The sequence below is a fragment of the Podarcis muralis genome, chromosome 12 (genome assembly GCF_964188315.1).
Source record: "Podarcis muralis chromosome 12, rPodMur119.hap1.1, whole genome shotgun sequence".
In the NCBI taxonomy this organism is placed as follows: domain Eukaryota; kingdom Metazoa; phylum Chordata; class Lepidosauria; order Squamata; family Lacertidae; genus Podarcis; species Podarcis muralis.
In genome coordinates, this window is record NC_135666.1 from 50,488,270 (window position 1) to 50,510,102 (window position 21,833).

The window sequence follows — 21,833 nt, forward strand, 5'->3', positions numbered from 1 at the left end:
CAAGGGGATCCCAAGTCATTAAATCAGCACATACTATTTTTCAGGCAAATTCAGCCTGCTCTAAGTTACTAGGTTTTGCAAGTATTACATTCTTTTTAAAGGTGCAATATATATAATCAGAATCTCACTACAATCAGAGCTAAGTGCTCGCAGGAAAAGACCATTAAAGACTCGCTGAGTGCATAAATTTAGACCAAACACTGCAAAATGATTCATTAATTTATTAAAAACTCTGCTGATACGTTTCAGTATTTTATCATACTCGTTTCATAAAGTAGTTAAATAAGAAACATTACTTGAAGCCATTGTGCACTGGCAGGACATTCATAATCCATTCATAAACATTTCTGTTATATAAATTTTATTATTTCCACAATGGGCCCATTTTTTATTTTTTTACATATTTGACATTCCCCCTACTTAAATCAAAATCTCAGCATTTAAATAAAACTGTTATTTGATTTCATTCTCTTTGTAGACTGCTTCTGTTAGCATTTAGAGTATGCAGCACAAATAACAGACTGTATATAGATATATTTAGGTGATGTCACCACTGCCTACAAAAAGAAACTGCAAAAACATAATTACATATCTGCACTACTCAAAACCTGTCATCAGTCAGTTTCTTTCTACAAAGCGAACATTCAGTAAGCCGAAGTAAACAATCCGGCAGAAAGTGGTGCCTATGGAATAGAAAGCTGCAAATGTGGACAGATGACCCTTTGCACTATGGTTTGCTCCCTATGCAAGGCCACTGCAATTATGCTCTCTCACCACATCAAGTTGCGGTGCGCAACCCTGCTTGTCACTCTTGCTATGGCAGGAGTGATGAAAGGAGCTTAGCCGCCTTCTCCAGCTCAGAGTTGGGCAGGTGGGAATTATCCTCTACAGCTGTGCTGAGCTTCAGAGGATGCAACACAACTTCAGGGAAGATCCCTGCTCCATTCTGCAGCTCAAAGCTGGAGAAAAGGGCTTTGGTTTGCTGCTGTGCTTCGCAGCTGAGAAACTGAGTGTTTCAGGGATGCCAAGCTGAATAAAATATTGGAGGGCCCAGGTGAGCCCCGCCTTGCAAAATCGTTCACAAGACGCAGTGCATGCACGCCATTTGAATAACAACAACAACAACAACAACAACAATAATAGTAAGGTAAAGGGACCCCTCACCATTAGGTCCAGTTGTGACCAACTCTGGGGTTGCGCACTCATCTCGCTTTATTGGCCAAGGGAGCCAGCGTACAGCTTCCGGGTCATGTGGCCAGCATGACTAAGCCGCTTCTGGCGAACCAGAGCAGCGAACGGAAACGCCGTTTACCTTTCCGCCCTGCCGGAGTGGTACCTATTTATCTACTTGCACTTTGACATGCTTTTGAACTGCTAGGTTGGCAGGAGCAGGGACCGAGCAACGGGAGCTCACCCCGTCGCGGGGATTCGAACCGCCGACCTTCTGATCGGCAAGCCCTAGGCTCTGTGGTTTAACCCACAGCGCCACCCGCGTCCCTGCAATAACAACAACAACAACAACAACATATTATTTATACCCCGCCCATCTGACTGGGTTTCCCTAGCCACTCTGGGCAGCTTCCAGCAGAACACCAAAATACAATAACCTATTAAACATTAAAAGCTTCCCTAAATAATGCCCATCAACTTTGGGGGGGGACCCAGCCCCCTCAAATATTTTATGGGGGGGGAGAGATCTTAGTCCCTAGGAGTTGGCTCCTATGCAGTGCTTCAGCAATACAAAGTCTAAATAACTTGTTTTTGTCCAGCTTTGACATTCATACAGTATTTTTCTTACACTGAAGTTGAGATACATATTTGTGCAAGTAGGCAGCAAATGGCAAGACACAGATGCTTACGGTACTGTGATACTGTTGCCGTTTTTTCAGTGCCAGCGATTTTCAGAAGCAGACATGTCCCTTTTGGCACGCTATAATGATTTTGCCTGCTACTTTTAGTGGGCTTGGAATTATTTTTATGTTTTCCTCTGGCAAAACAATAGAACCTTGACTCATGCAATGAAACAGGCTGACAATTATACTGGGACAGATGATGAAGAAGAATCAGACCTTTATAACTTGCCTAATTAATTTATAGAATCTACTAAATTAATTAGGAGAACTGCTGGTTATTTATTTATTTAGAGATTTTGATGCTGCCCTTCACAAAAAAATAATAATGTTCAGATAGTGATTTATAAAACACTGCCACCTGATGGCTACCACTTTAAAACAACTTTACACTGATTCTTGAGGTCTCATGGTGTGATTCAACATGGCACTGGTTCCACTTCAGAACTCTCAGTCTGATTTTACAACACATATTTTTTTAATTCCAATTTTAATGGGGTATCTTTATTTGTATGATGGGTAAATATTTTTTTCCCTCCACCCTTTTGTAATTAAAGTACTGTAATGAAAATATATTTAGAATCCGCCTCCGACCTACAAATTTAGTTGCTGAAATTCATCTACCAAGAATTAAAAGGAAAGGCCTGTACTAAGATCTTCAACCTAATATTTCAGTTACTAGTGAAATATGAAAATAATTAAAACCTAGTAAAGCTTACTGAGGAATTTTATGATGCAGCATATTTTATCTTTTAATTGCTTGTTTTCTGCTGTAGTATGCAAATTAGCAGTGCCTGCAAATCAGCACTGGGGACTTGTAGGACTTGTAGTGAACTGTTCAAAGCAGATAGGTTGTACTTAAGGAGGCCAATAGAGATAATGGCAATATTTATGAACTGTCACGTGGCTTGAATCTTTCAAAGGTGGAAAATGTAATGCTTGTCAGGTACACTTGCTTCTTCAGTGAAGCATGCTTTTACAATGGTGCTACAAAGCATACTACAAATTTGGGCCTCTTGAAATGTACCCCTCCTTTCCCAGTGTTTGTCTAATTGGAAACAGCCTACAAATGGAAAAGAGGCTCTGTGAGTATTAAAACTAACAATAAACAGAGAACTGGTATATTTCTAGTTCTAATCCTTTTTTAGCATCTTATTTATTTTAATACATTTTTATCCTGTCCTTCCCCCAACATACTCAGGGGGGCCATTTGATTCTCTACCTATCCATTTTATCCTTGGAACAATCATATGATATATGTTAGGCTGCATTCACTGATGGGTGGTAGAGCCAAAGTCTGCTAGGTCTACTAGGGAACTCACTCACTCACTCACTCAGCCAATGCCTACAGAAATCAGCTGGTGGGTGGTAAAAGCTGAAGTCTCAGGTGTTTCCTAGTCTGTCCCAGCCTGGTCCCTGGGATGCATAATTTACCCCTACTCCCACGGGGCCAGGAGGAGTTTGGAAGAGCTTGTTTTTGTTTTCATTTAACTGTGGTTTGTTGTACTGTCTAGTACAACCAACTGTGGTTATACTATGGGTAATTTTCATTCAATTATCTTCAAACCATGGTTCATCAAGCTAATCTGTTTAAAGTAACCATAGGTAGTGTTACCCATAGTTCCTAGTTTGCTCTGCAGATGGAGTCCATTTATAAGTTTTCTAATCTGCACCTTTTGCAAAATTACAGATATACATTTAATCATTGCTTACATTGTTCATAATTGCTGGTACTCCATTTACCACTTTATCAATAGGGTCTTTTGTGCATGATGGAGTTGCTACTCCAAAATGATGTACAGTACTAACTCTTTCATTATATTTTAGAGGGAGAATTAGATTGGGATAGAAGTGTTGGAGTTTTATATTACTCTTCCATTATATATGAACATTTTACTATTAGTATAGTAAAGCCAGCCATACTTAATTGAAATCTTGTGTTGCAATCTAACTCAATGGAAAAAATAATAATTAATTTCGGTAGGTGGTTGTGAGGCTTCATGAATTCCTATCTCCTTCAGTGCAACTAATGCATGGCCACTCAGAAATCCCACTGTATTCAATAGGACTTACTCCTAGGTAAGCAAATATAAGATTGCAGGCTTGGGTGTTTGGTCATTGAGCTTGTGCAGACAAACCCATGCTCCCTCCCACAGCTTCAACTTTGGTGCTGGAGAGAAAAGCAGACATGGTCCTTGGAGTTAGGCTCACTTTGGAGAGCTCAGTGAAACTCTGGCAATAACCTCTGTCTTTCTTCATCCCCTCCCTCTGCAAGGTGTACTTAGATTAGCTACCTCCTGTCTTCCTTCCTGAGCTAGAGTAAAAGACTGGGGGTTGTTCTGGTGGTGGGAAGCAGACGTGTTTTGTTTTTGCAGCACCGAAACAAGCCTTCCAAGCCATCCACTTCGAAGACAGCAGAATAAGACTTCTGCAGTGTAACGACTTTGCTTAGACAGGTTCTTTTCTCTATGGCATAAAGCAGCTGTCCTGTACATTTTAGTTGCTCATGAATCTAGGAATTCACAGGTATTGTTAGAATAATAACAAAGATCAGGCAAGAATACACACAGAGTTCGCATGTGGCATCTATAAGCAACAACAACGAATCACTTTTTTTTAAAGCATAGGAGGCCAGCAATTTTTTTTGTTATTGCTTATAAATGCCACATGCGAAGTACCATTGCGCAGTGCTTCTTTGGTTCCAGTACTCCAATTCATTCCCTAACCCCCCACCACATTTTCCTCCCCTACTCCAACACTGAGTCAACATTCTGTGCCCACTGAGCACGCACAGTCCTCATTGGGCTGTTTTGGGTTTGTCTACATTTTGTTTTTGTTCTTTTAAATATGGGTGTGGGGGAAAAACAAATGCCTAAACCCAGATATATTTAAATCTTAGTTTTCTCCACTGATTTCTAGAGGCAGCTCTCTTCTGTCACAGGGACATTTAAAAAACAGCTCTCAGTGTCAACCAGTACATGAAGCTGCAACAGAGCTCAGTTGGCAGAGCATGAGACTCTTAATCTCAGTCACGGGTCCGAGCCCCATATTGGGCTTAAGATTCCTGCATTCCAGGGAGTTGGAATAAATGACCATTGTGGTCCCTTCCAGCTCTACAATTCTATGATTCTGTGACAAATTTTATGGTATAAAGGGTCTCTTAAGCATTCTAATACCTGTGTCCCTTCCTCTTTTATTGTTTTCCCCATTCCATTACCCTTAAAATGTACAATTTCCCCCTCTTGGTCAGCCAGCACTTGGTGTCCATTGCGGGGCACCACCCCCTAAGAGGTGTTTCCCTAAATAATTTTGTATTTACAAGAGTATTGGCCTAAAAGTTATACCACAAACTAATATTAAGTACAGAAAATTATCTAATGTTAATCACAACATGGGGGACGCGGGTGGCGCTGTGGGTTAAAGCCTCAGCGCCTAGGACTTGCCGATCGAAACGTCGGCGGTTCGAATCCCCGCTGCGGGGTGCGCTCCTGTCGCTCGGTCCCAGCGCCTGCCAACCTAGCAGTTCGAAAGCACCCCCGGGTGCAAGTAGATAAATAGAGACCGCTTACCAGCGGGAAGGTAAACGGCGTTCTGTGTGCTGCGCTGGCTCGCCAGATGCAGCTTGTCACGCTGGCCACGTGACCCGGAAGTGTCTGCGGACAGCGCTGGCCCCCAGCCTATAGAGTGAGATGGGCGCACAACCCTAGAGTCTGTCAAGACTGGCCCGTATGGGCAGGGGTACCTTTACCTTTAATCACAACATAGCATTTAATAATACTTACACAATTTCATATTTAGGAAAAGACAGAAGACTAACATGACCTCTATGTGTATTCCTTTTGATGGGGAAATGCTTAGTAGCAGGTGTTATTATTAATACAGTATACAGTGGTACCTCGGGTTACATACGCTTCAGGTTACAGACGCCGCTAACCCAGAAATAGTACTTCAGGTTAAGAACTTTGCTTCAGGATAAGAACAGAAATCGTGCTCTGGCGGCATGGCGGCAGCAGGAGGCCCCATTAGCTAAAGTGGTGCTTCGGGTTAAGAACAGTTTCAGGTTAAGAATGGACCTCTGGAACGGATTAAGTACTTAACCCAAGGTACCACTGTAATAATTTTTAAATCATGCTTCTTGTACATTCACTGATGGACAAAACGACAGTGCCTCAGCTGTGCTTTATTATTTTTCAATGTGGCTCTCCCCAACTTTTATTATCTTGTCTAAAAGGCTAGCTTGGAATGCCACATCCACCTTCTTGAGGGCCAAAACAGACACAATGTGGGAGATTTGTGATTATAATACCCTGCATTTGAAAAATAAATTAATAGCAACTGGAGGGAGAAGAATTAGATTGGGATAACAGTATTGGAGTTTTATATTGCTCTTTCTGCCAAGGTGCCGTTGTCTAGATTAACACGCCCCTTCAAACACACACACAATTTGCTGTATGAATAGGGAAAAAAAACATAAATTTCTGACCTGTTAATTATTCACAAAGGCATCTGGAGGGCAATGAACATCTTCTACTCTGGGAGACTCTTGTAAACATAACTATCATATAGGTACTTCTATGTCCCCTCCTCACATTACTTTTGAGGAGGGAGAATTTTATTTGTGGAAATTTCAGTGGGGTAGGGTGGGGGGAAAGAGTTAACCCTCTCATTATATACATTCTTAATTTATTATATTGCAGCATATTTATTCATGATCATGTTTTAGAAATCAAAGGGCACAACGCAGTGTTTTATCTGAAATCCAGAAGAACTCACAAACTGGTTTTACTTTATTTTCCATTACAATGGTGAACCCTAGAACATATTGAGCAAAAACAGAGCAAAGTACTCCCAGGAAGCTACAGCAGGGATGAGGAACCTCAGGCCCTCCCAACCATCTCTTTGTGGGCCATCTCTTTTCTCTTCCCAGGCAACACCTTCTCCCCATACAACTGCCCCTGCTCTGTGCCCTCCTCAGTGGCTTTTGCCTGGCTGTAACATGTTTTTGATCTGTACTAATGCCCCTTGCTTGCCTGGAATGAGAGTTTCTGGGCCCAATTCAAGATGCTTATGCTAGTTTTTAAAGTCCTAAATGACTTAGGTTCCAAACATCTGAAAAACTGTCTCCTTCCCTACAAACCCTCTTTGGGTGTTAAGATCAGCAGAGGGGGCCCTCTTGGTAGCTCTGTCTCTCTCTCAGAGATTTGGGGGTGGAGGTGGCCCAGGAGAGCAGCCCCAAAGTTGTGGAATTCCCTTCCCTAGAGGTGCGCCTGGCTATACACTATACAGCTTTTGGTAAATGCTCAAGATTCACCTCGATACCCCTGTTCTTTGACACCTGAGATGTGCTTTCGCGTCTCACCTCTTCCTGTTATTGTAATCTGTTTTAAATGTTTGCTTTAAATTTTAAATTGTTGTAACCGGCCCTTGGTTCCGCTGCTAAAGGGCAGGTAATAAATTTGATGATGATGTGTCTGAATTTTGTGTAGCTGGAGTGTACAGAGCAAGAGTCACACCTGCTGCTCCATCCACTTTTTGCCTGACCCTCCCTTTCACTGGCATCCTGCCCACATAAGGTTGCGCATAAGGGAATGCCGCCCTTGGACTGAAAAAAAGGTCCCCACCTTTGAGGTACGGAGTACATTTCACTCACTACTGAGTAGCAGCACACAGGGATAAGCAGGGAGACGTTCCCAGATCAGAGGGTGGTGTTCCCACACATAAAAAAGGTAAAGGGACCCCTAACCATTAGGTCCAGTCGTGGCCAACTCTGGGGTTGCGGCGCTCATCTCACTTTATTGGCCGAGGGAGCCGGCGTGCAGTTTCCGGGTCATGTGGCCAGCATGACTATGGTTCTGGAGAACCAGAGAAGCGCACGGAAACACCGTTTACCTTCCCACCAGAGCAGTACCTATTTATCTACTTGCACTTTGACGTGCTTTCGAACTGCTAGGTTGGCAGGAGCAGGGACCTAGCAACGGGAGCTCACCCCGTCATGGGGATTCGAACCGCCGACCTTCTGATTGGCAAGTGCTAGGCTCTGTGGTTTAACCTACAGCGCCACCCTCGTCCCTTGTTCCCAAACATAGCTGAGCACTAACATTTCTTTTCTGAGGACATAAGCATTGAGCACAATCAAATTCAAATAAGAAATATGCAAGAATGGGATAAAAAGTCCTCTCCTTACTGAAGTGAACTGTCCTTCTAAAGGATGGTTTGAGTTCAATGCTTTACAAAACGTGCTAATTCCAGTAGAGCCAATTAAATATCACAGAATAAAGATATTAGGTGGAATGGCAGAATGGTAATTAACAGTACTTAATTCTTACTATGTTTAGCACTTTTCATCTTCAAAGTTTTATGCAAGCCTTAATTGCTCTCTGACACATGGATCTTGGATTTAGAGTATATTTTGGACAAAAATCACCATAAAAGCTGTCTATCAGGTATTACAAGGGATTGTTCTAGATAACTTTTGAACCACGTTTTGAATTTACTCTCCAGCAACTTCTGAGAGTTTTTATAATTATATCTGACACATTACACAGTGGCACTGTCAACATTAGATTCCAACGTATAACCTTTAACTACACTTCTACAAAAATATTCCCATTATTTATTCTTTCAAAAACTCATAATGGTTACTCTCCAACTGGCATGTACGGCAGCCACATACAAAGCAATACAATACAATACACATACAAAGCAAAACCAACAAGCACACATATTCCACTGTATCATCCACTAAACCAGGCATGGTCAAACTTGGCCCTCCAGCTGTTTTGGGACTACAATTCCCATCATCCCTGACCACTGGTCCTGTTAGCTAGGGATGATGGGAGGTGTAGTCCCAAAACAGCTGGAGGGCCAAGTTTGGCCATGCCTGCTTTTAACAGAATACCAGCTCCTCTCCACAGTTTTAGAACTGATCTTTTTCCAGAACTACTGAAGATTCCAGAAATTAATATTTGAACCTTCTGCATGAAAAGCACATTCTGTGCCACTGAGGTACAGCCCTCCCCCTAAAGACACTGTCCACTTATATGCCTGGTCTAGGATTGTGGTACAAGAGACACAGTCAGAAACTTCATATCACCTATGTGATATTTACATGTGCAGATTGTGCCCAAGCCATGATAAAAGATCAAACAGTCAAGAGCTCCACTATTAAAACTTTTTAAAAATCTCAACATGGTATTAAAAATAGTATTAATCTCTGAAAAGCAGGAATTACTGGAAAAGCAAAACACTTTAGTTGCTCCCAATTAGATAACTACAAAAGTGACCTATTTAATGGCCCTCTGTGTTACTCTATGTCTCTCCGTTGCAACTTTTGAACTCCTTTGTTTAAGAAAAAAACCCTATGATTCTGGACCAAACGGCATATTAATCAGGCACTTTATTGAACTGATGCTGCTTCTTCCTTAAATCCATTCACAATGTGGCCCACAAAATATTACATTCTTAATGTAAGATATTCAAAATAGTATACATTATTTCAAGGGAAGGTTGTGCTTAACAGATGGAAATGGAAATCATGGGAAATCATGAGGGATTCAAGATCTATTCAACAATGACAGTGTAATGTAGGAGTTGGGTAAGGGCTGACAGAAGAGAAAATAAAGTTGACTCTGGAGACTGGACTTGTAATAAAATTACCTATACATACAGGAAGGGTCCTGCAAGCATTTAAGCATGCTGTACTCTCTTTGGGGCTTATCAGGATCTCAGAACCTTTTGAAAATTGCCCATTATATATTAAAAATATAAAAGGCTGACACATGACCTTTTTTGATTAAAAGCGTTAATGCTGGATTGCCGCTCTCAGAGGAGTCACTTTAAGGATGCAAGATTTAACAGACTTTAAGAATACGACAGGCACAAAGACATTTGAAATCTAATTAATCTCTTGACATTTGACTAAAAGTCAAAGCAGTGGACTACAAGATGGAACAGAGGACCTCACCCGTGAAGGTTGACTACTATTATCTTTCTTTCATGAGGTGTAAATGAGTTATTAAGTGTCTTCTACCAAGGTTTATTGCAGACCTAATCCTCTTTTTAATAACTGCCCATGCATTAAGAGCCTATTGTTTTCTCTTAATACAATCTTGGATGTAACAACTGCTGCAAGCTCTCATTCGTGATTTCACTAAAGGTCTTCTTCATGTATTTACAGCTGTGACAAGTCATTTCTATTGAAAGTTGCCTTTGGAAGCTTTAACACAGTAATGTGTGTAAGATGCTTGTTTACACAACCGTTTCCAAGCCACATGATGGTTATGACAATTTAGGTGATACTCTGGAAATTCAATTTTATTTTAGTATCCAATATTCAGCAGGTACATCAACTCAAAATAGAGGGACAGCCTATAATTCATGGTTTATTGTGCAGCAATTTCTGAAGATAAAAAGTAACACATTAGAGTTAACTTCTCTCCATTGCTTTAATATCAATGACACCAACAGGCTATTCCTGCATTGATTTACATCTTTCACCTTCCAAAATAACAACTGATTAAAAGATAAATACCACTATTTATTATTCGGATGAATTTGATTTCTTTTCCCTTTTTTTATTTGTATTTAAGCTGCACTGTTTTCAAAATATTTTGTTTAAAACTTTGTTTTTAAAGTATTAGTTGATTTTAAAAAGTGACTAATTAGAGTAAATTCATAGGCTTGACTCCACGTACAATGCTCATTATTATTGTTGTTATTATTGGTTTCTATTGATTTGTTGGTTTGTTTGTTGCTCGTATAGGATATTTTGTTTTTTAATGTTTGATGCTTTGTTGTGTTTTTATATATGTTGAAAGTCACCCAGAGTGGCTGGGGAAACACTGTAAGATGGGTGGGATATTGAATATATATATTGTTGTTATTATTATTATTATTATTATTATTATTATTATTATTAAGGATTGTAGGCTTGTTGATAAGGTTGCTACTTCACATGACAATCACTAAGCAACATATCTTAACTTCTATTGTGTGCACAAAATTCAGTACAGTTTCTGGTAGAGAAACATTTCACATATGGTACAAGTGAAGTCACTGTAGCAATGGTACCAAGTACCCTTAAATAATATCCCAATTCAAAATTGCCTTTGTCAATAAGCAAGGAGTAGACAAACTTTTTTTTCCTGAGTGACAGAGATTTCAATCTTATGCACACTTACTGAGAAATACCTCCCATTGAACTCAGTGCAACTTAATTCTGAGTTAATATGCTTAGAATTGTATTGCATGCAATTAAAATATATTCCAACTATCTCCATCAATCTTTTTTGTGCCAATTAGCAACATGCTTATTAATTTTTGATGCTGTTTTGGGCTTGGTGTGTTACTGTCATGCAGACATTGTAGACTGGTAGCTTTTGTTTAATAAATTGTAAGTTATCTTACATATCTTTCTATATGATAAGAAAGCATTTATATTTTGGGCTCTGATGATATGCAATTTTATTTAAATCTCTTCAAAGGGAGTTTATTAATTAAATAATTAGCTAACTAAAATTCCTAAACAGAATCACAGTGGTACTATTTAAAATGATTTCTTTTATTTTCTCCAAGTGTTTTGGTAACCTTTGACTTCTTGGCTTTGACTAATTTCAGATGAGACAGTGTGCTTTTGGACATTGCTGAATACAATTCTCAGCGTTGATTCACAAAGTTTTAAAAAAACTTTCCCCTGTTCTTCAAACATCAAGGGTAGCTCAAGATGAAAAAAGTGCATTTTGAACAGCATGGGAAAAGAATAAAGTCGTGTGCCCCCCTTGCTATAGCTGTAAGAGCAGTTGAACAGACAAACATTAAAAGTTCAGAAAGTCAAGAAACAAGATGCATCATGCAATGTGTGTAACAGGTAAACCGGATGTCATGCTATAATATCCTTCATCTGATGCACACAAATTCTTAGACAAAAAGAAAGAAAGAAATGCAAAAACTAACTAGGCTCTTTGATTTGCTTTCCAAATGTAGTTGCTTGGCAGCAAGACAGAGCAGCACATCAGACAAAATCTGAGGGTTAAACCAACAAAACTTTATCTAAGTAAAAAAAGAAACCAAACACTCTAGAGGCATATGAATAACATCCCTGTGTGGGTTCCACCTGGCAACCCCGAGGTCACTGGCTGAGAATGCTTTTAAACTGTTAGAATTTTATGATGTTTTAAAACTGTTTGAGTGAGACATTATGTAGATGATGCTGTTTAAATGGGAACACAAGCAGCTTCAGATACACACAGTAAACTCAAGTGCAGAGAAGTCCAAAGAAAACATGGAGGAAAACTTGGGAGTGCTTTTTTTAAATGGGCTATGAGTTTAGTTAGACACTTCCGGGTCACGTGGCCAGTGTGACATCGCTGCTCTGCCGAGCCAGAGCCGCACCTATTCATACACACCAGCCACTATTTTACACTTGACTCTTACTGGTGGATCTTGTGTTTCTAGTAAAAAGGAAAGTAGATGCCACAAGCCTAGAGTCTCTTGTCCTTAAGCTAGGGCAATTGTGGGGGATTTTTAAAAAGTTATTGACTCTGTAAGTGTTGACAGCATACTAAATTCTGGAATTAAGGAGAAATCACCAGTGATGGAAGCCATACTGAGATGATTATTCTTTCTAAGTCACATTCTGAAGAAACATACAGTGGTACCTTGGGTTAAGTACTTAATTCATTCCGGAGGTCTGTACTTAACCTGAAACTGTTCTTAACCTGACAATGGGGCCTCCTGCTGCCGCTGCCGAAGCACAATTTCTGTTCTCATCCTGAAGCAAAGCTCTTAACCTGAAGCACTATTTCTGGGTTAGTGGAGTCTGTAACCTGAAGCGTATGTACCTCGAGGTACCACTGTACTGCCAAATATTTGTGTACAATAGGTGTACAGTGAAACAGTGTTAAAATACATACCTTGCTCATAAAGTAATGTCATGTTTGCTTTCCTACAGGAAACCAGGTTATTCAAGACTGCCACTGCATTTTGCATTGTATTCCCCAGAAGTGCACCTTGATGTTCCTGCAATGAAAACATATCTGTATAAGAATTTTCCTTCCAAGAGTACAAAAGGTTAAGTCACATTGAAAAGGAAGCCCAGCAGGTGATGAAGACTCTAGGAACACCTGATGCTGAAAATAGCTGATACTACGTGCCTATCTTATCTAATGTTTATTCTAGATATGCAACAGATTAACTTTGACCATAATGAAACTTGCTATTGCACATATTACAATACAAAGAATGGCAATCAAGCAAAGTTCCAATATACAGTCCTGATGTATATTTCCAGATCTGACTTTGTGGCTACAATCACAGATATGAAGAAAATGTATAGATGTAATCAAATAAGATACTTGCCACCTGTAACCATTAATTTAAACAGCAGCGCTTTTAGTGTTTATTTTCTAACTGCAACAAAAGTAAACAATCAAAACTATAGGAGCAGCCCAAGCCATTTTTGTAGCAGAGGACGTAAATCCAAATGGTGTCCCAATGTGATGACAAAATACAATAAACTAAATAAGTAGGCAATGTACTTCCTCCTATATGATAACTCAAAATCTGTTGCCAATCCTAAAAAAAGTATTAGATATTTTCTGTTATTTTCAATTGATGAAGCAAGTGCTTTGTGCTTGGATACCAGGCTATCTACAATCCAAGTTGCCTCAGGGGAAAAGAGGGGGGTCAAATGGGGGGATTGCTGTCAAAAGGAACAAAGGAATCTATACACTTCACAGCCATTCCTGAACCCTTCCAGGGAGTTATCTTTATCCGGCTGTTCAAAGCCCACTCCCCAATGACTTCCTGAGGACCCCCACGAGAGAAGAGGCTCTTGGTGGTTCTCTGACAGTTTCCCCACTTTTCAGGTTCATGTATGTGTCCCACACTCAGTCTTGCCCGGTTACCTAGCATAATATTAGCAAATAAAACAAAACTTTAAAATAGTCCACCAGCAGTTTAGAACTCAACTAATTTTACTGATACTTTGAAGTGTGTATCACAACACTGACTATGCCCATTTACTGATATGATTTATTTATTTAAATGTTTATACCACTGTATCAGGGATGCAGGTGGCGCTGTGGGTTAAACTACAGAGCCTAGGACTTGCTGATCGGAAGGTTGGCGGTTCGAATCCCTGTGACGGGGTGAGCTCCCGTTGCTCAGTCCCTGCTCCTGCCAACCTAGCAGTTCGAAAGCATGTCAAAAGTGCAAGTAGATAAATAGGTACCGCTCCGGTGGAAAGGTAAACGGCGTTTCCGTGTGCTGCTCTGGTTCGCCAGAAGTGGCTTACTCATGCTGGCCACATGACCCGGAAGCTGTACGCCGGCTCCCTCAGCCAATAAAGCGAGATGAGCGCCGCAACTCCAGAGTCGGTCACGACTGGACCTAATGGTCAGGGGTCCCTTTACCTTTACCTTACCGCTGTATCATCAAGGTGTACAACACTTTATAAAACAGATCTTTACAGATCTAAAATTTTCCAAAGGAGGACAACAGAAGAAGCTGGAAGGGGTGGTGAACATCAGAAGAAAACATAAATTTGTTACCTCTGAATATGTGTTCAGAGCTATTGAATACCTGTGGGACGATACCTCCTATTGGAGCTCACAGACAGAGCCATCCAAACCTGCTTCCTCTGCTAGGAGAAACCACCCACCACTCCCCAGGCAAAACTGGAAGTATCAGGAAACCCCTCAAAAATCAACAACATATAAAACAAAACTCAGACTACTACACATTATGCATTGAACCATACATTATCAACTGTATGCAAACAGAAGCCCGGGAGACAAGGTATGGAAGTGAATCTAAAACACCCCCTCTACATTCCCCCATATATGGTGGCAGCAGAAGCTATAAGGATCTAGATCACCCAGCAGTATGTTAAATTCTCCTGGAACCCTGAACAAGAAGAATGCCCTTCAGAAGCCTCTCTGAACAGAAATTGACAGGTAAGAAAGTTATGCTTTCCCCAGAGGTTCTGAGAGGGAAATGAACAGCATTGAGACACAGCAAGACAGTACCAATACAGGGATGGTGTGTCTAGGGACTAGGGCTGCTGCTTTGATGTATTTTAACTGCACTTTATATTAATTTGTATATTTATTTTTACTTATTTGGAAGCCCAGGTTGAAAAAGCAGGTATAAACATTTAAAATAAAAAAGGTGAATAATCTGGCAGATTTATTTCTGAAAGCTAACCCTCATAATTGTCAAACAAAAGTATTTGTTACTTGGAAAGCATTTCATGATGGGCCCTATATGGTTGTGATCCCATCTTCTGGAAGAAAGAAGGGGTGGGAATAGTCTGAAGCCTTCACACTGAAGCTTCCCAAGATTAGAATAGGTGACGAGTCCTAACTTGTCTCTACTAACCTCCCCTGCACTTCTTCAAGTCATAAGACAGAAATACAAGTAAAGTTATTGAGTAATCTGTGTGTCCATCAGTTGCCCACTCTGATACGCTTCTGTCTATTACCAACTGCAAACAGGGGCATGTTCAAATCAGAACAGGAATCAGCGTGTTTTTACATGAGTAGAATGTGTCCTTTTATTTAAAATGCATCTCTGGGTTATTTGTGGGGCCTGCCTGGTGTTTTTACATGAGCAGAATGTGTCCTTTTATTTAAAATGCATCTCTGGGTTATTTGTGGGGCATAGGAATTCGTTACCCCCCCCCCAAAAAAAATAGTCCAGCCCACCACATGGTCTGAGGGACGGTGGACCGGCTCACGGCTGAAAAAGGTTGCTGACCCCTGCCTTAAATACTTTCAATTTGGTGTAATAAATATGTCAGTCTGTGTCCAATGCACCATATAGTTGATAAAAAGATAATAAAATCCAACTTTATAATGTATCAGTATAAAAGAGAAAAATATGTGCAGCTCTCCAATTCTTTCACAAGGTTGACAACATTTAATGATACCACACTTCTCTGAACAAAAATCAATCAACGGTTACACAGCGGTCTAATGAAATAATGTTGTATAGATGCTGTTTAAAATATTAAGATTGCATTAAGATTGCATAAACAGCCCTGTCTCAAAGTAGACATGGCGTAGTGCTCTTTATACTTGCTCCATCAGTGCCTGCTGTGTATGGTTTAGACCAATACGCCATGGTGAGAAACATAGTTTTATTCTACCAGTGCACAATGAAGCATGTTTGTGGACACTGAGCCAGCAGTGGAGTGCTGAAAACAACCTTGAACAACACAAAAGGTCTGAGGAAAGTGGCAACTGAGCCACCGCATGAAATCTGAGATGACACAGTACTGTGAAAGTACCGCCACATCAGTTTCTGCATCGGCCCTAAGTATCATGAAGTCATAGGTATTTCTCATATGTACATATAGAGTTGCTTGTGGCTGTTACATTGGATTCTAAGGCTTGTGTAGAAAGTATTTAAGTTCTACACAATCCATCAATGAGCAAAGCTGATCTAATTTGTGTGTACGACACCACAGACTGTGGACATTTAATGAACAGTGCTCTTGACAGCTTTAATAAAACATAGCATTTGCCAGCAGAGATAATTAGAACTGAAGCAGCAAAATTCTAGTGTTTGGCAACACAGATGAAACAACTTCATTAAAATGTACAGCTTCAGCAAATGAAAGGCAAGAAAGCACTGGACCCTGAAGAATCAGCCTTCTCAAAACTAATTGCTTCAGTGCTTCAACAGGCCAGCTATGAAATACCAAGGGTATAACAAGGAAAGGAAAATAAATAAATAAATTGGAATTCAGGGAAAAAAACAACCCACCAAAACTAATACTTTTTAGGGCACTAGCCTTTTTATTTACATTTTAAGCAGCACAGAATGACGGAATAAATTATTTTGAAACAAATAGGGATCCCCGCCCCAGGAAACCTAGCTATGTAGTCCACGTTAATGAATCAGATCTTAACATACTATTGAGTTTTGAAACAATTTAAGCTCCTAAGAGAAGAGATTCGTATTTATCTTTCAACTTTGACAGATCAGTACACACTGTAAGGGTTAATTTCAGGTATATAATTTAACTAAATCATAGGGTGCCATGACATTTCGCACAGTTATGTTATTCCACTTAATGAAATTACACTGGTTAAATTGCAGTTACTAGGGGCATCTCTCTCTCTGAGCTTCTACATGACCTTTGTTGGCAAACAAGATAATTATTGGGAGTGTGTGTGTGTGTGGGGGGGGGGGTTGAAGTCCTCATATCGTTTTCTACAGATACAGTAATCTAGAATTGATGTGGTGGTGGTGGTTATGTCTTACATATTAAAAGGCTGTTTGGTGTAGCATTTGTGTGAAAACTAATAAAGCAAGCATCAATGTCTCTACTGGTTGTCTATGGAAAAAATAAGCAGCAGCAATGTTTTATGCTGAATTTGGTATACGTTATTCCTACCAGCAAAGGGACGCGGGTGGCGCTGTGGGTAAAACCTCAGCGACTAGGACTTGCCGATCGCATGGTCGGCGGTTCAAATCCCCGCGGCGGGGTGCGCTCCCGTTGCTCGGTCCCAGCGCCTGCCAACCTAGCAGTTCGAAAGCACCCCTGGGGTGCAAGTAGATAAATAGGGACCGCTTACTAGCGGGAAGGTAAACGGCGTTTCCGTGTGCTGCGCTGGCTCGCCAGAGCAGCTTCATCACACTGGCCACGTGACCCGGAAGTGTCTTCGGACAGCGCTGGCTCCCGGCCTCTAGAGTGAGATGAGCGCACAACCCTAGAGTCTGTCAAGACTGGCCCGTACCGACAGGGGTACCTTTACCTTTACCTTATTCCTACCAGCACCCAGAAAGCCAAAATCACAGTCTAAAGATAGGTGGTTATTCTATTGTATAAATTTTTATTTGTATTACTTATATATGTTATTTATATATTATATATTTTATATCAATGTAATAAATTAATATTATATTTTTAATTAAAATTGTAGAATGAATCTACATTTGGTTTGTGACAAAGGGCTAAACCGTCACTTCCATGACTAATTATCCTTTTCTCCCCAGTAATGTAGAAGACTTCAGACTCTTGTTTTATTGCAGGTGTCTTCTTCTTCCCAAAATCCGCTCTGGAGGGTTAGGGGGAGGAGAGGGGAGATAGTTCCGTCTGGCAAGTTGAAATACTTGCGCTGACGGAACTACCATATTAGTGCAATGTTGAATTCCACCGATAGTTTCTAGCAAAGTCTGAGAAATAAATTATTTTGTAGCCATGATGAAAGAGAGTAATGCAACTGTATGTTAGTTTGCCCACAGTGAAATAGAATCAAAGAACTGTGGAGTTAGAAGGTACCATGAGGATAATCTATTTTTTTAAAAATTATTTATTTGTATACTGCCCTATACCCGTAGACTAATCTAGTTCAACCCCCTGCAATGCTGAAATCTTTTGCCCAATGAGGGTTCAAATCCACAACCCTAAGATTATAAGTCTCATGCTCTACCAACTGAGCCATCTCAGTCAATGGATGTGGCAGTTGTCTGTTCTACCCAGATTGTAGCTCTGTTCTATGTATAAGATGAGCTCAGGTTTTGCTGCCTATTCAGAACCAAAATATATGACTAATTGTTTGGATTCCAAAACTGTATTGTTTATTATTGTTTTTGATTTTATGATGCAAGTTACGGTAATATTGGGGAAAGAGAGTGCAGATGGTTGCTTCACATCATAAGGGATTTATAAATGTTTGATTTCAACAATGTGATTATATAATTGATCAGTAATGGAAATGCTTAACTAGGCCTACATCATGTGGAAAGGCTCTGGTCCTCTGCTAAGATGTAAGCAATGAAGCATGAGGTAGTAAAGTTACTCACCACTGGAAACCTACAACCATGTTACAAACTTATGGGCAACTTAGCAAGAACATCTGTTTGAAATCAGAGGATTTGGAGTCAAGTGCAACATGGATCTTATAAATTGACAAGGTAACTTCCATTTCAAATTCCATTCCAAAAAAAAAAAGAATAAGTAAAAAGTAGAGACATCACCTTGCCAACAAAGGTCCGTATAGTAAAAGCTATGGTCTTCCCAGTAGTGATGTATGGAAGTGAGAGCTGGACCATAAAGAAGGCTGATCACCAAAGAATTGATGCTTTTGAATTCTGGTGCTGGAGGAGACTCTTGAGAGTCCCATGGACTGCAAGAAGATCAAACCTATCCATTCTTAAGGAAATCAGCCCTGAGTGCTCACTGGAAGGACAGATCGTGAAGCTGAGGCTCCAATACTTTGGCCACCTCATGAGAAGAGAAGACTCCCTGGAAAAGCCCCTGATGTTGGGAAAGATGGAGGGCACAAGGAGAAGAGGACGACAGAGGACGAGATGGTTGGATAGTGTTCTCGAAGCTACCAACATGAGTCTGACCAAACTGCGGGAGGCAGTGGAAGACAGAAGTGCCTGGCGTGCTCTGGTCCATGGGGTCACGAAGAGTCGGACACGACTAAACGACTAAACAACAACAAAAACTTCCATTTTCTAAAGTTATATACTCAATAGCTATTGCAAATCAGTAAAACAAGTAAGGAATCAATGCAAGTAATTGGCTTTTGTTCTGGAGTAGACAACAATATTTGCTTTGATTACTTGGGAAGCACGGTAAGCCAGATCTAATTTGAGAGAAAATGTGCACTGGTGATTGAGACTCCCCTTGCTAATGAAACAAACCACCACCTGAAGCCTTCACATAAATGTTGACCTTCGTGTTATTCCATGAAATTCATTTTCCCTATAAGCATTTGTTTATATAAACAGATGATTGCACTTAAAGATGTTTTCAACTTAAGATCTGCAACCATGTTTTCAAGAGGACATATCAATATTGCATTATTAGTCATTTTTATTTCCAGCACAACATGTATTTCAGTGCCTCATGGAAAAGTAACTCTGTGAGACTGGTAAAGAGCCTAAATTAGGTGTAAGGAATGATAATGCACCTTAATGATTGTGATAGCATGAAAATTAAATCTAATCATGTTCCATTAAGCATGCTCTCACTTCCATTTTTACAAAATTATTTTATTATGGTTCCTCTACTGTCTATTGAAATAAGCTTTTACAGCAATTTAATTTTCTACTATAAACAACCCTCATTTTTCACAATGCATCCCCCTGAGATTAGAGAAGGATAATTTAAATTTCTCCAGTCTTGCAGCTATACTAAGGTAACAATTTGCAGAGGCGAAGATTTTGTTTTCCTATTTGCAGTAGAGATCATTAAGATATAATTAGACTCTTATTCATGAGTATGAGCATCCTTGCTATGGAGATGCCAGTCATCCAATCAGCGTCCTCTGCACCTGTGTCGAATATGAAGGGCAGCAAGAATAATCCCCACTTCAGTCTCAGGGGAGTTCTGCATTAAATGAACTGCACTAGACATCTCTTTCTCCCTCTTTTGTTATTAATGGAATCTTATTCATGCCTCCAGTGTTTTCTCAGACTCCATTATTATCGATCAAAATTGCTAGACTATTTGCTTTCAGCAATATGCTGCTGCACTGCTACCCAGATGTGAGTCCTAACGACAACTACGTGTGGTGAATTTTAATCACACCCTGTCTGAAACTGATCACAAGCAACTTATGCTATACAGAAAAAGGCAAACCAGTCTACTTACAAAATAACCCGTGGCTCTTTCAGAAACAGTATAAATATATGTAGGTCTTGTTTTTAAAACTCAATACTAACCCCCCCCCCCCGCCCGCTACAAAAAAAGTTCTAGATTTAAAATGTATGACTTTAATTAGAATTTAAACCAGCGTTCTAATACTTTTGCTACTATGCTGAGGGAAAATAATGGTAAAAATGATGTAACAGAACTTTCTTTCCTGAAGCCAGAGGCTTGGATCCAATGCTATCCTAGTGTGAGAAAAAAGCCACATCTGTTTGTGCAAAAAGATTGCCCATTTCTTTTGATTTGTCCCCCAGCTGCCTGTCACAGCTGGGGCCTGGACAGTAAAGATGTGGCAGGAGAAAGAAGAATGGGATATGCCAGTAGCTAGCCCAGAAGTGCAAGTCAGAAGAACCTCAGGGCTAACCAGGAGGCAGGATCAAGAAGCAAGTGAAAAGTCAGGACTGAAGAGCAGGTCAAAACTTAAGGACAAACAAGGAGACAGAAGATGAGTAAGGGAACTACTACAGAAAAGATCAATTATCTTGTTACTATCCTCTAGGCCTGTCTCAGAGATGGCAGACAGAAAAGGGCTTCCAGTGATGATCTCAGGGTCCAGTCATGTGGTAAAAGGTGGTCTTTTAGCCATAGGTGTCCTGAGCCATATAAGGCTTTAAAGATCTGAGCTGGGCCCAGAAACAAACTTGCAGCTTCTGCAGTCAGGCCAACACTTCCAGAAATCTATTTTACAATGAATTTATGTTTGAAGATGATGGTGGAGGATACTCCTAACCTCTGAGATGATGCTTCCCTCAAAAGACCTGTTACCACAGTGCTCAACACTCATCTATCTGTGTTGTTTCTCCACTGGTTGATAAAATGTAGTACCCCAGCCAACAGCCAACACCACATTCTCACATATTTACAGATTGATAGCAAGCTGTCATGTGTTTTCCTGGCCCCTCTGAAAATGCAGGATTTTGAGAAGATCAGGGCTAGGGTCTTCTAGCTGCCCTGCTCTGACTATCTCATCTTGGCCTGTAACCCAAATACTTTCGAGACTTGGAAAAAAGACATGGAAGGGAAAGTGGACTGGTTCCATTTCCCCTTGCATTCCTCTCTCCTGGCAGCGGAAAGAGCTTTCTTCTCATCCTGTGTTTCCACAAGATGTTCTCCCAGTGGTTCTTCAAATAGTTTGACGCCTGAAAAGGGAAGGGTGGTCACCAGGTGCCTGGGATCCACCTTCCACTCTCACAACCAACTGTCCCAACATGCCAAAGTGGTAGCAGCCATAGACCTGGCTTTGAACTGCAGCATATCCAGAGATGCAACAGGCATAAGGGCTGACATATGTGATCCCAACCCCTCGGCTCAAA

At 40.4% G+C, this 21,833-nt stretch overlaps 1 protein-coding gene across 9 annotated transcripts in view; it reads right to left on the bottom strand.

Annotated features, from left to right (window-relative positions):
* ULK4 (unc-51 like kinase 4) overlaps positions 1–21,833 on the bottom strand; it is a 166,765-nt gene that overhangs the window by 72,159 nt on the left and 72,773 nt on the right. For all 9 annotated transcript variants that reach the window (XR_003709203.2, XM_028751072.2, XM_077916423.1 and 6 more), the window contains one exon: positions 12,761–12,866. Coding sequence is in view for 8 of the 9 variants with exons in the window: in XM_028751072.2 (XP_028606905.2) it covers positions 12,761–12,866 (106 nt within the window). In the remaining variant the exon portion in view is untranslated. The remainder of the gene's footprint in view (positions 1–12,760; positions 12,867–21,833) is intronic.